The 16,623-nt window shown below is 43.4% G+C and overlaps 2 protein-coding genes across 2 annotated transcripts; one reads left to right on the top strand and one right to left on the bottom strand.

Annotated features, from left to right (window-relative positions):
* The first annotated feature begins 7,773 nt into the window (after nt 1–7,773).
* Nucleotides 7,774–13,005, top strand: TM4SF5 (transmembrane 4 L six family member 5). Its single transcript, XM_016141955.2, is given in 7 exon segments — nt 7,774–7,793; nt 7,986–8,301; nt 12,009–12,089; nt 12,427–12,445; nt 12,448–12,562; nt 12,791–12,818; nt 12,820–13,005. Coding segments are annotated over 7 exon segments (765 nt in total).
* A 981-nt stretch (nt 13,006–13,986) lies between these two features.
* On the bottom strand, nt 13,987–16,608 carry VMO1 (vitelline membrane outer layer 1 homolog). Its single transcript, XM_016142039.2, has 3 exons — nt 14,811–16,608; nt 14,587–14,702; nt 13,987–14,357 (listed from the first exon to the last, which is right to left on the bottom strand). Exons 1-3 carry the CDS (start codon nt 14,991–14,993, stop codon nt 14,060–14,062), a joined length of 597 nt encoding a protein of 198 aa, XP_015997525.2. The 5' UTR covers nt 14,994–16,608; the 3' UTR covers nt 13,987–14,059.
* Nucleotides 16,609–16,623: the final 15 nt, after the last annotated feature.

Below are 16,623 nucleotides of genomic sequence, written 5' to 3' on the forward strand. Positions count from 1 at the left end.
CTGTCACTCTCTTACTTAAAACTACCCCCCGCAAAAGGTTTCTAAACACCTCACTAGGCCCTACATGATCTAACTGCTGCCTACCCTATTCCCCTCATCTTGGACCTCTCTCCCCCATCCTAATCACACTGGTCTCCTCTTGGTCCTTTAATGCAACTCTTCTCCCCCAGAGCCTTTGCCTGTTCCCTCAGCCCAGAACATACATGCTTTGCCTCCAGCTCATTATGTGGCTGTCTCTTTCTTTCCTTCAGGCCTCCTCCAAGAGGCTCCCTTTTCTGAGTAGGGGCAATAGAGCATCACAGTCAAGAGCACAGACCCTGGAGCCAAACTGTCTGGATTTGAATCCAGGTACTTCCAATTTCCTCATCTGCAAAACAGGGATGATAATAATTGTTCCAATTATCATAGGTTTATTACGAGAATTGTGGGAGTTAATATATGTTAAATACTTAGTGCCTGGCATACAGGTTAGCCATTATTATTATGTCAGTTGTTATTATGATTGTTGTTGTTATTACATTCTACAGGCCCACTACTAACACTTGTAAGGCCCAGGACAGTAACACAAATGAAGGCCCACATACCATAAGTCTAAATATTTTAATAGATAAATCAAGCTATGCCCAAGGCCTGGCTCACATTCACATCCTTAGCCTGCCTACTGCCTCATAATACAGAGGCTAGAGCCAAATTCTTCTCTGGACCAGGGCTGCCATCTGCAAGCCCTGAACAGCTGGGGCAGGGTGAGCAGATGCTGGCCAGACTCCTATATTGGTTAACGAGACCCACCTGCAGACTTGGCCTCCCATCCACTTCAACTGGCACATTGCTCTCTAATAATTCCTGTTTGCTCAGTCAGTAACTGAACTTTCAAAAACTTTCTACCAAGGTCAAAAGGGTGGAAAAAGGGCTTTGTGTTTCAGTACTTGTGATTTTCAGGGGTCCTTATAGCCTTGCTACACATAGTGTGGTCCTTGGAACAAAAGCATCAGCAATCACCTGGGAGCATGTTAGAACTACATCCTCTCTTTCCTGTCCCAGCCCTGCTGAATTTGAATCTGCATGTTAACAAGATCCCCAGGAGATCTGTATGAAGGTAAAATGGAAGAAGCACTGAACTAAGTAGGGAGCCAGATAGGGGCCAGGGGCCCCTTCCACCCATGTCTCAGTGTATGGTTCTGATTCCCTAACCACTGAATCTAGAGTATCCACCACCCCAGTCACTCTCTGTTACATCACTCTGCTTATTTCCTTCATAAAATTCAGCATAGTCTCTAATTTCTAGTGTATTTCCTGTCTCCCCAAACTGTAATATAAACTACAGAGAGGAAATCTGTCAAGTTTAGTGCTATATCCACAGGGTCCAAAACTAGGGCTACACAGAGAGGGTGCTCAATACTGAATTCACTGAATCTAAAACAATTTCAATTGTAACACACTATTATTGTATGTACCACTAAGAAAAAAAAAGCTGCCAGTTAAATTATAACACGATGCTTTCTTAACACTTAAATTTTTTGTTTATGCTAATTAAAAGCTCTTTCAGACCCTTTAAAAAAAAGTATTTCAGTGCATACATGAAAAGAAAATTATAAGTAAAATAAATTGGTTATTAAAGTATTCCAAAAGTTTCTTAGGGTCTGACTCTCCTGAATCTTTGCTATGATATTTTGTAGAGTTATCAATGTCTGTGTTTTCCCATACAGTACTGTCCTCTGTGCCATCAAGGGCACTGGCAATGCAACATTTCTCAAGAGTGCACCACTACGGTCTCCAAGAATTTCTCTCAAACTCCTGGAGTTTACTCGTTTTACCAGATGGTATCAACAGAGTTGATGCCATCACTCATGTCAGATATTGCCCCACTACTTTGTTTCCATGACTTTCTAAATACATCATTAGCTGTCTGTCTCATTTTAAAACACAATGTAATTTTTTAGAGACTTTTAAAATATTGAGTTGATACATAATTCTATATAGATTTTAAGTATACAATATAATGATTTGATATACATATATATTACAAAATGATTACCACAATAAGTTAACATCCCCACCTCACATAGTCATAAATTTTTTTTCTTGTGATAAAAATGTTTAAGATCTACTATCTTAGCTTGGGGACTTTTTTTTTAATAGGCTTTTTTTTTTTTTTAGAGCAGTTTTAGGGTCACAGCAATATTGAGTAGAAAGTACAGACAATTCCAAATCCCCACTGCCCACACCCACAAACAGACTCCCTCACTATCAACATTCCCTACCAGAGTGGTACATTTGTTACAATCAATGAACATACATTGACATACCATTACCACTCAAAGTCCATAGTTAACATAGGGTTCACTTTTGGCATTGTACATTTTATGGGTTTTGACTAGTGTATAATGACTCTGTTCTCTGCCTATTTATACCTCACCCATACCCGTAACCCCTGGCAATCACTGACCTTTTTACTGTCTCCAGAGTTTTGCCTTCTCCAGAATGTCATATAGTTAGAATCATAGTCTATAGCTTTTTCAGATGGGCTTCTTTTGTATAGTAATATACGTTTAAGTTTTCATTATGTCTTTTCATAAATCTTTTTTTTTTAGTGTCAAATAATGTTTTACTTTCTAAAATAAACTGTTCTGTATCACAGTTTATTTTTCCTTCACCTATTGAAGGACATCTTGTTGCTTCCAAGTTTTGGCAATCAAGAATAAAGCTGCTATAAACATCTGTGTGCAGGTTTTTGTGTGGATATAAGTTTTCAACTCATTCGAGTAAATACTTAGAAGCACAATTGCTACATCATATGATAAGAGTATGTTTAGTTTTATAAGAAACTGACAAACCTTCCAAACTTGCTGTACCATTTTGCATTCCCACCGGCAATGAATGAGAGTCCTCATCTTCATGAGCATTTGATGTTGTCACTATTTTGGATTTTGGCTATTCTAATAGGTGTTCAGTGGCATCTCATTGTTGTAGGGAAACCTGCATAACCCTGATGACATACGATGTTGAGCCTCTTTTCAGATGCTTCTTTGCCAACTGTATATTTTCTTTAGAGAGGTGTTTATTCAGGTCTTTCGCCCAATGTTTTAATCAGGTTGCTCTTTTTTCTTATTGTCGAGTTTTAAGAGTTCTTTGTGTGTTTTGAGTAACAATCCTTTATCGGACACATCTTTTGAAAATATTTTCTCCCAGTCTGTGACTTGTCTTCTCATTCTTTTGAGTGTCTTTCACAGAACAGTTTTTAATTCTAATAAAGTCCAGCTTATCACTTATTTCTTTCATAGATCACGCTTGAAAGTTAATTCTACCTTGGGACGTTATGATTACTTGAACCAATAAATCCCCTTTCTGTTTCAGTAGAGTTGGGTTTCCCTGATATATTTCCTAATATATCTCCTTAAAATGGATTCTGGGCATGGCAGGCAAAAAATGATTGACATCTGTACTACTGTTAATATAATTTTTAGAATTTACATTACATATTTTTTCACTTAAAGGATTTTTTTGAAATGTACATTCAGTTTCATAACCAGACTTATAAAAATTATTTACAGTTATGCCAAGGCATCCTCATTTTGGTGTTTTTATTTTACTTCATCTCTTGGTGAGTTAAAATACTTAAAAAAAAAAAAAAAAAAAAAAAAGGAAGCGATAGCGGTATTTCCAAACCCAAGCATTCTCAGAAATGCAATTCTGTTGCCCTTCACACACAAAAAGCAACTTAAATGTATACATAACATACTTTTTTTTCCTGTCATACTATATAAGTTGCTTCTTTGTCTTCTGCCATTTAGTACTGCAAAGCAGTCTAAGGCCCGACCACCTTTTGTTCCTTTCTAGGTAGCCTTTTAATTCTGCTGAGATGTATCTTTAATTTGCATATTTTGTCAGGATGAATCTAGGTTTAGTTTACTTTTAGTACTTCACCTTGGATACTTTTAATATTTTACCTGAATTGTAGACCATCCTGCTAACTCAAACAGATCTATGCCCAGGGACGCTTTTTCCTAGTACAGATTTGTTAATTGTGGTGTCACTTTCGCTAGTTCTGTTCTTGTCTTTGGGAGCAGCTCATTTCCTTACCTTGTTATGGGAAAATCCCAAAAGCTCCAAAAATTAGACCAACGAAAATCCAAGCAGTAACCCCGAGAGAAAGAGAACTCAGTTTTATTATGTGGATGGTCCCAGAAGAGCTAGTGCTCTGAAAATCTGGGCGCAGAGCTTAGGGGCAATTTCACTTTTATATCCACTTTGTTACAGTTAGCATGGGCTGATTTACAGACCCCTGAAATTGCTATGGGTTACAGGCAGTTACAGATCATAGGATTTTCTATCTAACATGCACTAAAGCAATACATCTTTAGGGAAGGATGAGTTCTCAGTTGACCCTGAGATCTCTGGCCTTGGGACAAGCACGTTTACAGAAGCAGAAAAGAGCTTATTAGAAATGTTGGCCAATTAAGAGGGAAATTCCTCTTCATTCCCCCATTTTGATGCCCTTTAAATTTTTTATAGGGCATCAACCTCTTGATATTCCTGGGGTAGAGGCTGGTACTTCTACAGCAACCTGACCTCTTATTATCTTCCCTTCCACTGTTTTAATTACTGGTCCTTTTTTCCAATCTTTTAGGTTTTTTCCTGTGAACTCAAAGAATTTTCTCAAGTTTGTCCTCTGTATCCCTCATTCACTTTGTCTCAGCTTCAGTTCTGTTTTTCACTGCTTCTGATGTACATTTTAATTCTTCGTGTATTTTGAGTTTCTGTATAAGTCTCCCTTTCCTCACCCAAATACATGCTGGCACCTTTTCATCTCAACCTTTAAGTACTCTGCTCCTACTTCCAGAAGAGTTGTAGTGAAACCTTCCTGAAAATTCCCTTCAAATCCTACAGTAAATATTTTTCAAGAGTTCTATTTCTTTTATTCCCCCCTTTAATTCCCCCACTCTGCACTTCCACCCCTGACCTATGAATATTGCCATTTCCCCTTAAGAACTGGAACTCTGAAGGCAGAATGCCTCCTTCTAACGCTTGCATCTCCTTCCACACCCTCACGTCTCCTTCCACATGCTCATGGCACACACCTGGGGCACACACCCAGGGCCTGGGACCCCCAGGGTATGATCCATGGCTCCACCTGGGGCACGAACCCAGGACCTTCTGCATGTAAAGCAGACATGCTAACCACTACACTATGGAGCCACCCCGAGTTCTATTTCTTTCTTTCAGTCTTCAAGATGTTGTGTGCCTTCCTTTGAATGTAATAGAATTAATGCCTATGGAGTCACACACACACACACATACACACACACACACACACACACTTAACTTAACTTACTTTTTTTTCTCTTTACTTATCCAGAAAAGCAATACCATCTCTCAGACCTAATACTGATGAACTTGTAGACAAATATGTGACTTGCTCTTGGCACATTCTCTATCCATTAGGACCATGGTTGAATCCCCTTCTCCAGGCCTACAGTAATTCAACATTACTTTTGCTGACTCAGCAGAACCTCCTGTCATCTGCCTCTAGGATTCACATTCTCTCTTTCTACTCCCCAGTCCTTGTGCTTCTTTCTCCTGCAGTTTTTAAACAACTGCTCTCTACACAATTCTTTATGGCCTCTGCTTATTTATGTATGGTTCCAGTTGTCTCATGGCTTTTGCTAACTCTCTGCTTTCATATTTCTCTCAGTTTTGGGCCACACTTCCTTCCCTCTGATGACTCTCTCAGGTTGTCTCATAGTTGAGTTTCCCAAGAATAAAGATTCAATTTGTTGATCAATCATCATTCAGTGAGGTACCTCTGCGTCAGAGCAATTGCCTCAAGCTACCTCATAGGTCTCTGGGTATGGGTCAGCTGCTCATTCCTGAATCAATCAACTGTGGCCTGGATAATGAAGTCTGTGTCAGTCAACTACTGCTGTGAAACAAAAAATCCATGAAGTCTTAGTAACATACAAAAGTAAGCATTTATTTCTCTCATACATGTATGGGTTAGTTAGAGGTCAGCTGAAGTAGGCTGAGACCTGATCTGGGACTTTTCCTTGTACCTTACACCTTCATTTCACCAGTGGGCAAACTTGGACATGTTCTTCCCATGGCAGTGATGGGGCACAAGATATCAAGCAGCATTACGCACTGTTTCTTAAGGCCTAGGCTAAGATCTGGGATATTATCTCTTCTGCCCACATTCCATATGGTAGGAGTTACAGTCTGCCTCTAGTGGAAGGGACTACAAAATGTTATAGCAAAGAGCATGGAAGACTGGTGAACTGGAGCACATAGTTCAATTTTTGCCACAGGATCACATGGTCATATAGCTATTAGCTATAAAGCTAATAAGCATGGTAACTATCTGGGCAGACTCCTCAATGGAGGCTGCAGAGATGACAGGCAGTCTGAGGCTTCTCAGAGAGAAGCAGGACAACAAGTTAAAGAATATTAGTACAACACTAAAAAGTAACTACAGGATTTTAAATGCCTTATAAAACACAAGAGAATGTTAAGAAGAAAAAAAAAAACTCATGACAAAAGATGGATAATTTAATAAAAAGATACCTGAGAAACAACATGGAAAAATTTTTTTTAAGCATTGAACAATACAACAGAAGCAAAACCAAATCTCAGTTATCACAAAACTGTCTATGAACCAGAGGCAGATAGTTGGGGGAGGTTAAAAGTATTTCCTTTTTTTCAAGTATCCTCTGATTCAAAAGGTAAATTCTTCACAGATTTTTCTCAATCCAGCTCCTCTGTCTCATAAATAGTAGGAATTCCTCTAAGATTCTGTCATTCATTTTGAGGGGGAAATCTTCTCCATTTTCCATGTCTGTGTAGTGATTTGAGTGGGCTGCTGGGACAAGTTACATCAGAGGCGAGTGGCTGGATACCACTTCCTGTGTGACAATCTCATTGTGTGCCCTTTGAAGTCCTGCAGCACTTCCTGCCACCCTCATCTCTTCCATGGTATTACCACATCCTACTTGGGCCTTCATCTTTTTTGCCCCCGAGGCCCATTTCTGGGTCTCATGCATACAACTTTGAATCTCCACAGTCCCCAGAGCAAAGTCCTATCCACAGCAAGGGCTTAATAAATTAATCTTGTATCAAAAAAGACTCTTCATGTTGTAGTTGACAGAAACACAACTAAGACTGGTCCACATAATCAAAACTATTCAAGGGATAATCAGGCTTCAGGCATAGCTGGATCTGCACATTCAAATGATGTTGTCTAGACTCAGTCTCTCTATCCTTTGATTGTTTTTCCCTCTGGATTGACTTTGCTCTCCAACAGGCAGTATGCCACCAGCAACTTCCGCACCACAACAAACACTGAACTTCTTTGACCTCAGATTGCCAACAACAAAAAACAGAAATTGATTCTCATAGGATTGGTTTGAATCATGTGGCTACTGCTGAGTCAAACACTGAGGCCAGGAAATGGAATGCTCTAATCAATCAGGCTTTAATCAAAAGACCACCCTGAGAGACAGGTAGTGGCCTCAATAGGAGGAGGGTTTGATAAAAAAAATATGGAGAAGAAATGAAAGAACAATGAATGTCCACTACCATCTTCTTAGTTTTTTTCCAGAGGAAACTTCCCTGTGGAACTAATAGAAATGATGAGGCCATTACACACCTGCTTAGCGCATCCTAGTTTACAAAGTATTTCTCACAATGTCCCGTTTAATCCGCACAGCCAGCCTACGAGCTAAGTGGCACTATAACCTTGACAAAGAGGTGGCACCTGAGACTTAAGAGACATTAAAGGGCATGACTAATTCACAAAGCAGGTAAGGAGCCAATGGAGGGGCTGTGGAGAGGCAGGTGCAGAAAGAGGAAGAATACACTGACCCTAGGCAACTTCCTCTGTGTTAATCTCCTCCACCTCCTCCACCACATTCTCCCCTTCACATCCTAGGCAACAGCCCCTCCACCTCCACCTCCTCTTTGCCTGTGTCTCCTGCCTTTCTCCCTATCATCAGATCTTACCAGTCCAGTTTCTGCCACACCTCTTCCCTGACCTTTGTTTCTTGCTCCACAATTGTTTTCCTCTGGACCCAGAAACCTCGGACTCACTTTCGTTCACTGTCCCCGTCCTTCATCCTTCCCAAAGGCCTCATTCTGTGCACGGGAAAGTGTGACTGCTTTGTGGGGCTCTCCCTCATCCCCCTCTCCCTGGTCTGCATTGTGGCCAATGCCCTCCTGCTGGTGCCTAATGGGGAGACCACCTGGACCAATTATGACCATCTCAGCCTGCAAGTCTGGTTCATGGCCAGCTTCATCAGAGGGGGCCTGATGGTGAGAAGGCTGGCAAAGGAGCACAGGCCAGGGGTCTGAGCACCAGTCTGTGGGGTTCCAAAGAGGAGGGAGGAGAGAGGGAAAAGGACAGCTGCCTGGGAAGGGATAGCAGTGGCACGGTGGGGATCTGGACCCTCTCAAGCTGCTCCCAAACACTAAGCAGAGTGTAGAGCTCCTGATGGAGTCCAAGGGTCCTAAGCTGAATGTCTGAGGGGAACAAGAAGAAAGGGAGCCTCACTGCTCTAAGCAGTAAGGGAAGGGACTATGTGTGCCCTTCCCCATCCTCATTGCTAAGCAGATGCTGGGAACACCTCACTACAAGGGTTGAGGCAGAAGGAGCAGCTAGTTGTATGGGAAGTTATCAGGGCAAGATAATAATGGGCATGGGGAGTGGAGTGCAGTGAGAATGTCTGGAGCTAGAGATCAGCCATTGTCACAGATCAGCCATCCTACCTCTCAGCTTGGTGTCACCCTCCCCAGCCTCCAGGTCTCTTCACTCTCAGCCCACATTTCTGGGTGTCCCCTCTGTGCTCGAAGCTAAGGATAAACTGAGAACCTAGGTCAGTACGGTGGAGAAGGTGCCCCCAGATCTTCCTGGAAACTAGAATCTGTCAAGAAAAGTAGAGGAAGGAGAGATACAGATTTTCTGGACTTCCTCACCTCTATCCCCCTACTCCTCCCCCATTTAGAAGAACTTTTGGAAGATCAAGGTAGTTTAACATCTTCATGGGGTGAAGACAAAAAATCTACCCAGCATACTTCCACATTCTCAGGATAGCTGACTGATGAAATTCTCCAGGAGAGGGGTCTCCCCTTCATCTCTTTCATAGGCCCCACCTCTCCTTTATCCAACAATCCTTTCTTTCCCTCTGGAGTCTTTTCTCCTACTCCCCCTCCCACATGAATCCATGGCTGTTGGACTCTACTTCATCTCTCTAACCTCAACTCTCTCTGCGATGTCACACTCCTCCCAGGCCTACACACTCACCCAGTGTCACATATTGCCCTTCTCCAGCCTAAATCACCCCCACCTTCCCACAATTTAACCAGCCTGCTTCAGGGGACATCCCCAAGGATGCCCTCTCACATGCTCATTCCCAGCTGCCTTCCCACTTCCATGCCCTGAGCCACTCTTGAGAAGGCATTCTCAAAAGTATTCACAGGGTCTGTGCTATGCCAAGGGACACAGCAAGGTCTTAGCTCTCCCCGAAGCTGGTGTTCCCACTAGGGACACAGTCAGTATCAAAGAAACAAGACTTGTAAACAGAGGAGGACATATGCCCAGATCCTTAGTATACAGCTCAGTGAACTTTTTACTAAATGAACACACCCACATACTCAGCACCCAAATCAAGCTACAAGTCATTACCAGAATCACAGATGTGCTTCCCACCAAGCACTATCTGCCACCAACAAGGTCTCCACTACCCTGACTTCTACTCTCACGGATTAGTTCTGTCTGTTTGCCACTTTATATAAATGGGATCCTACAGTATGGACACTTTGTGTCTGGCTTCTTGAGTTCAATATTATGTTCACGAGGTTTATCCATATTATTATGTGTGGTTGTAGTTTCTTATTTTCTATGCATTCCATTGTGTGCATATACCACAATTTATTATTAAAACACTCTACTGTTGATGAATATTTGGATAGTTCCCAACTTGGATTTATTACAAATAATGCCACCATAAACATTCCTATAAATATCTTTAAGTGAATGTATGTTTACATTTCTATTAGAGATATACCTAGGAGTAAAACTGTTGATTTTTAAGGTGTACAAATATTCAGTGCTTCTAGACAATACCAAAGAGTTTTCTGAAGCTCTTATACCAATTTCATACCCATCAGCAAATTATGAAGAGTTCTAGTTGCTCCATACCCTATGGGATTTACAAAGATCCCTCTGGCTACTATACGAAGAATGGATAGTAGAAGGTCAGCAGTGGACATAGAAAGAGCAGAATGAGGTCACTGCAGTTGTGTAGGACAGATGATAGTAACTTGGACTAGTCCAGTGGCCATAGAAATAGAGAAAAGTAAGCAGATTTTAGCTATAAACTCAGTGTTTCCTCCTACTGTTTACAATTATCTTTCTCTTTTCATTGAAATGATAAAGAGCGAGATAGAGAAGCTCAGATAACAAAAGGAAATGAACATTTTGACTTAAAAAGTAAAAAATCTCAAATACACAGTCATTCAAAATTGGTAAATCCAAAAGTCAATTCTAGGTGTCTTTTGATCCAGGACTTTCCCAGTAAGTCACCTAACCAGAGGAGACTAAGCCAGAACTGGCCCTAGAACTGGCCCATGAGATATGAAAAGGGGGAGTGTGTCTGATAGAAAGTTCATTAAATCTGCCAGCGTTTCTGTGAGGTTGCTGTGGGTGATATAACAGAACTTAAACTCTCAGCCCTACCCTGGAGAAGAATAAAATGTTGCTCTGTGTGGTGGCAAAGGTCAAGACTGCTGTGGAATTCTGGAGATGGGAGATAAGCAAAGAACCTGGCCTGGAGCAACAAAGATAAGGCTGGAGTCAAAGGGCAAGAGCCTCCTCAAATGCCTTGCCAGAGCTGAGTCTAGATGGGCTACTCTTTGAGAAGCCCCTAGGGGATATGAGCAGACAAAAGACTCATTGAAAATTAAATTTAATCTGAGTGCTGGCATGTAAAATGAAGTGTGGGGTGGCCTGGAGCAAGATATAGGGAATCCAGTAGGGAGGCTGAGAATATCATCTTCATGGGAAGCAATTACAATTATAGATTGACTGTGGAAGAAAAAGGACTGACAGGTTCAATAGCTGTTGAAGGAAAAGTCAGCAGGACTTGAGGTCTGGCTGGGTGTGGAGGATTCGGGTTTTACAGCCTGGGTGACCTAGAGGATATCTCCACGGATAGAGATAAGAAAGTCAAAGGAAAATGAATTTGAGGAATAAATTGTGAGGTCAGCTGGCTGAATTTGAGCTAAAACCAAGACATTCAAGTGAACATATCCTTTGGGCAGGTAGATCTGAATCTGGAGGCATGATTTAGGAGCAGCTAATGCCCTGGGAGAGGATAAACTTTGTGAAGAAGGCCACAGGGAGGAAAAAAAAAGGACTGATACTGTATCTTGAGGATTCTCACACTCCTCATCAGAGCCTCCAATAACATTCTTCTCCACCCTCTACCATGATCCCAGAGACTCCAATACCACTATCATTTCTCCTCCACTGCTGAGGGAATTTATAGTTACTGAGCATTTACTTTGAGCCAATCTTGATACCAAGTCAACTTGATATTTCATTAAATCATGAGAACAGCCTGTGAGGTAGATCTTGCCAACCCATTTTACTGAGGACTAAACTGAGGCCAAGAGACAACAATTAATCAAATGTGAAGTGAGCACAGGGTTGGCATTAAATCCAGGCCTCCTGACTTTCATCAGTTGGGCACCTACCATGCATCAAGATTTATAGGGAATATAATAATATTAGGCTTTATCCTCCTGAAGGGTACAATCTGGACAGTGATAAGTTAGTTACATAAATAATGATAAAGTAAGATAGAGCCTGACAATGTTCCAGGAAAAGTAAAGATAAGGTTTCCTTTGGGTCCAAAGGACTGAGGACATTACAGTCAGGATCCAGAAGGAGGAAGCACTGACATACCTAAAGTCTTGAGGATCTGTGGGGACTCACTATCACACTGACTCTTGTTCCATAGATATTGTATCCAGGAATTGCAGCTGTTCGGGCAGGTGGCAAGGGCTGTTGCGGTGCAGGCTGCTGTGGAAATCGTTGCAGGGTAAGATCCAAATAAAGGCAGAATTCAGGATGGGTTTTTGAACAGGTCTTTGAAGAGTCAACTTAAAGCTATGGCCTCCTCTACAGAATTTAGCTACACAAGCACCTCTGCAGAGTTCAAGATTCACCTCATCCACCCCGGCCCAGCCCACCCGAAGCCTCAGTGGGCCTGACTAGCGGGGACTAAAACCCCCATGAATCTCCACAGGTTCTGGCTCTTAGTTAGGGTTAGCCTAATTCCAAGCGGTAGGATTTGACAGGGTGTTGGGGGCCTAGATGCAGCCTGGTAAAGCATTGAAAGGGTGCCCTTACTCACCCTTATTCCACTTTGGATCCAGATGCTGCGCTCCATCTTCTCTTCGCTTTCGGGCTGTTTGGTGCTATCTACTGCCTCTCGGTATCGGGAGCTGGTCTCCGAATTGGACCCAAATGTTTAATGAACAACAAGTGGGACTGCCACTTCAAAGAGACTTTGTAAGGCTTAGCCTGTATTCACGCCCTCCTTACCCCATTCTGTGAGCCTCCCCACCTTTCCCATGTGGATCCGGAAACCAGGGTAGGACTTGTCTTCAAGTGGACTTCCTCCACATGGGCCAAACGAGCGAGCCCCTTGCAAATCTCCCTCAGTGGTGCCAGGGACAGGTAACCAGGAGGAGGGATCTCCCTCTGATCTTCTCTCACATGAGCCTGCCCCTCCCACAGAGGCTCTTACTTGCTCAACAGTACCTTCTTGGAATTTGTTAGTGGAGCCGCCTGGTGTGGTTTACTAGAATGTGACACTCTTCTCGCTGTTGGTGGCCGCTGCCTCATGCCTGGAGATCCTGCTGTGTGGGGTGCAAGTGGTAAGTGCAACCATTGGTGTCTTCTGTGGCGATTGCAGGAAGAAGGAGGTAGGATGGCATGGAGCAGAGCTGTAGGGGGAAACTTTTTGCTTCCTGGCTGCATCCTTACATCCTCTCTTCCACAGCACGCCGCTCACTGAGGTTCCACTGACTGCCTTGCTTGCTCCTGGACACCTGCTTGGCCCACCCCTGCCCTGGAATGAATTGTTTTGAGCTCTCATGAGCATCTCATATTGTGCCCTATGCAAGGTGGCCTCCACATACCCCGGGCTTGGAGCTCTCCTGCTTGTGGCCCCTGCACTCTGCTTGCTATTTTCTTATTAGTTATTGAGCTATTGTGCACTGGAAATACAGTAGTTAACAAGACAGACGAATTCTGTGCCCTCAAAGAATTTAATATTCCAGGGGTGGAAGATGGGCAATTTTTAAGAGAGGCAATAGATTACTTCAACTGGTGACATGCACTTTTAAAAAAACGCATTTATAATGGGATACATATTGACTGATGTAGAGACTTTTGAAAATAAGAAAAAGTCTAAGAAAGTGAAATTGGAGCTGAAATCTGGTGCATGGGACTAACCGTCTGGATAACTGGGGTTTTCTAGGCAGAGAGAATAGGATAAAGATTCTAAACAAGAATCAGTATGTAGAAAAGCCACTGAGCTTTGTAGTGCGTGTGTGTTGGGGCGGGGGAGAGTATGAAAAAGACACATTAGCCAGTTAAGCTCTAGAAAATAAAGCCTGAAAGCATTATAATATGACACCTCTCAATTCGGTAGAAGTTTCTTAATCTGAGGTCTCTGGTGGTTCAGAAAAGAAAAAACCTGGGCTCTTAATGGGGACAATGTGTCTGCAGACGCCCTCAGAAAGCCAGGGACTTCAACTTGTATGCAAAATTGTGTTCAAGTGGGTTTTTCTGGACTATAGGTCAGGAATTTTCAGTAGCCTGCCATCGACTCCTGAGACCAAACCTGAATTTCAGCTTGGCCCAATGCTAAATTAGGAGGAAGACAAGGAAATGCAATTTCCTACTCCTAAAACAAGTGAGACCAAAGCCAAGATAGAGAAGCTTTAATAGCTGGATGTGGGACAAACCAGAGGTGGGGCCAGGGAGAGAGCAGTGAAGATGTTAACTGCTGCAGCAGAAAAAACGCAGGTCATTAACCGCGGTGTCATCCCGGAGGCCTCTAGGCTGCTCAATCTTAACCTGCAAACCGCAAATGCCTTTAGGGCATGGTTCACTCCAGTTTCCAAAGTCTCCCCAGGCCAGGCCAGGCCCCTCCAGCTCTGTGCTGTCCGAACAGCGGAAGCGCACGTTGTTCGCAGCTGTGTTGTCCCCAAGGATAACAGGTGCCTCCACGCGAAGCGAGAAAGCCACGAGGAAGCTGCCAAAGGGACACCACAACGGCTCGCTCCACGCGCCCCACCTGTGAGAGAAGGGGAGATGCACTGGCTTTGCGGTTGCCCCCTACCCTACCTTGGGATTCTCATCTATGTGCTACGCGATCCCAGTAGGTTGGGTCTAGTCGCCAAGGTGCGGAGGCAAGGTCTTCCACCTACTTCCCAGGTCTAAACTGACCCACAGCTCCGGAGGAACCTTCCAGCTTGGGTAAGGAGCATACCCCATGCTAGAGGATGCTTGCACTTGCCCCCCACCTTCCAGACTGGGACTCCACTACGCGAGTGCTGTGCTCCGCATTCCCGCGCGTGCAGTGCAGCCGGACCCCGTTCATTGCCGTGTCGTCGCCAGGAATGCCTTGTGGGGGCTCCACCTTGATGGTGAGGAAAGGAGTGGTAAAGAAGAGTCAGAAGACTACCATCCTCTGTTCCGGGGTTTCACGTATCTCCGACCCCCTTGAGACCTAAGTCTGAGCCCTCACCTTGAGCGAGAACCCGCTGGCAAATAATCCATCAGGACACATCTCGGGCCAGGCCCAGTCACCCCAGGGACCCCCGTTGGTCACCTCGATGACTGTTGAGTAGCCGGTCCACCCATCTGCTTGTGCACATCCTAAGCACATCGCCCACAGCAGCAGCAGGTCGGCTCCCACTCTGGGCTCCATCCTGAAGCCTTTGTGAGCCTGGGATCCTTACTTAATGAGATTTATATAACTGCCCCTAGGAAGGCTCCAATTGCGGAAAGACCAGCCCGATTAAATGACACCAAAAACTAATCCGCTCCCAGAACCCTGCAGACCAGATTTTCTGGTCTGGGAGACAAAGGCTCCTAGTGTCAAAGGAGGAGGAACTGTGGGATCACATAAATTGAAATCACCACCACCTACTGAACCTTTACTATAAGCTAAGAATTGTGGTTAGCGTTTGTTTTGCAGGCATGTTTTAATTAATCCTCACAACTTTAGAGGTGACAATTACCCTTCCTATTCTGAAGATGAAGTAACTGGGGCTTAGAAATGGCAAGCAACTAAGGTCAGCAAGCCAGTAAATATTGCAACATTGGGAAATGGGGAGTCCAAGGCTAGAGATGGAAGTGATGGCTCCAGAGTCCCACTGGACAGGATTGGTCAGGTGTAAACTCAGGAGTGACCTCTACGATGTGGGAGAGGATCAGAGTGAGAGATAAGGCTAGAATTCATGAACTGTGGAAGGTAAGAAAGGTCTTCTTAGTGATTGGAGTCCTGACTCCTTGAGAATATGGTATACTCCTCCTCACCACCAAAGAAAATATACGCAGAGATAGGCAAATTCTATTATTTATGGATATGGGACTAAGAACAGGAGAAGAATGCTGTTTCTTCCACTGATTGCATCCTGTATCCTTTCCCTGAATGCTCTCCCCCCATGACCACTAGGTGGACTCCTAATTTGCAAAACCTGGCTCAAATTTGTCATGGGATCACCACCCCTGATTTGCCTGTCCCTCATATACAGTTCAATATGTACTTATTTAGCAATAATGTATGTTGGCCCAGCACTATTCTAAATGCTGTAAATAGAAAAGTAACTAAGGAAAACAAGGACCCTGTCTTCATCAGAGCTAACATTCCAATGGGGGGAAAAGACGATAAATTATTCAATGGACCCTGAGCTCTGTGAAGACATTGTCTTCTTGAGACCTAACACAGAGCCTGGTGTGTGGAAATAATTAATAAAGGTTGGTTTGATGAATAATTGAGGAACCAACTTGGAGTTTAAAAAATTAAACCACAAAAATGTAAAAGGATAAAACCTAAAGTATATAATTAGGAGGCCATGCATCCAGACCAAGATAAGGTCCCCTGGAGATAGTCTAGAGAATTTAGAAGTGGGTGTTCCCAGGATCCTTGGTACCCCACGCTTGAACTTAATAGGTTTAGATTTATGGAGCAATTGTGGTAAGCTTTTCCATTTACAGTGTTTGCAAATACATTACCATTTAATCTTTGCAAAGTGCCTATTCTCAATTTACAGTGGAAGGAGCTCAAGCCCAGAGTTAACTTAGGGCCCACAGCATTGCTTAGTGGGGAAGCTGGTTCTGACACCAGCCTCTCTTCGCAATACCCAGGCTGCCTTTTACTACAACTTGGCCTTACAGGGATGGTAATGCAGGGATGTATCATTGCTGTGGAACCTCCCAAATCCTCTAGATTCAGTTTCTCATACCTTGGATGCTGCCCTTGGGGGCTAAGGCCACAGGGGAAGGGGATTTAGGTTAATTATTAACCCTTGCACCTCAGGGCACTGCAGGCTTCT

Source organism: Rousettus aegyptiacus, unplaced genomic scaffold, assembly GCF_014176215.1.
Source record: "Rousettus aegyptiacus isolate mRouAeg1 unplaced genomic scaffold, mRouAeg1.p scaffold_m13_p_6, whole genome shotgun sequence".
Classification (NCBI taxonomy): Eukaryota; Metazoa; Chordata; class Mammalia; order Chiroptera; family Pteropodidae; genus Rousettus; species Rousettus aegyptiacus.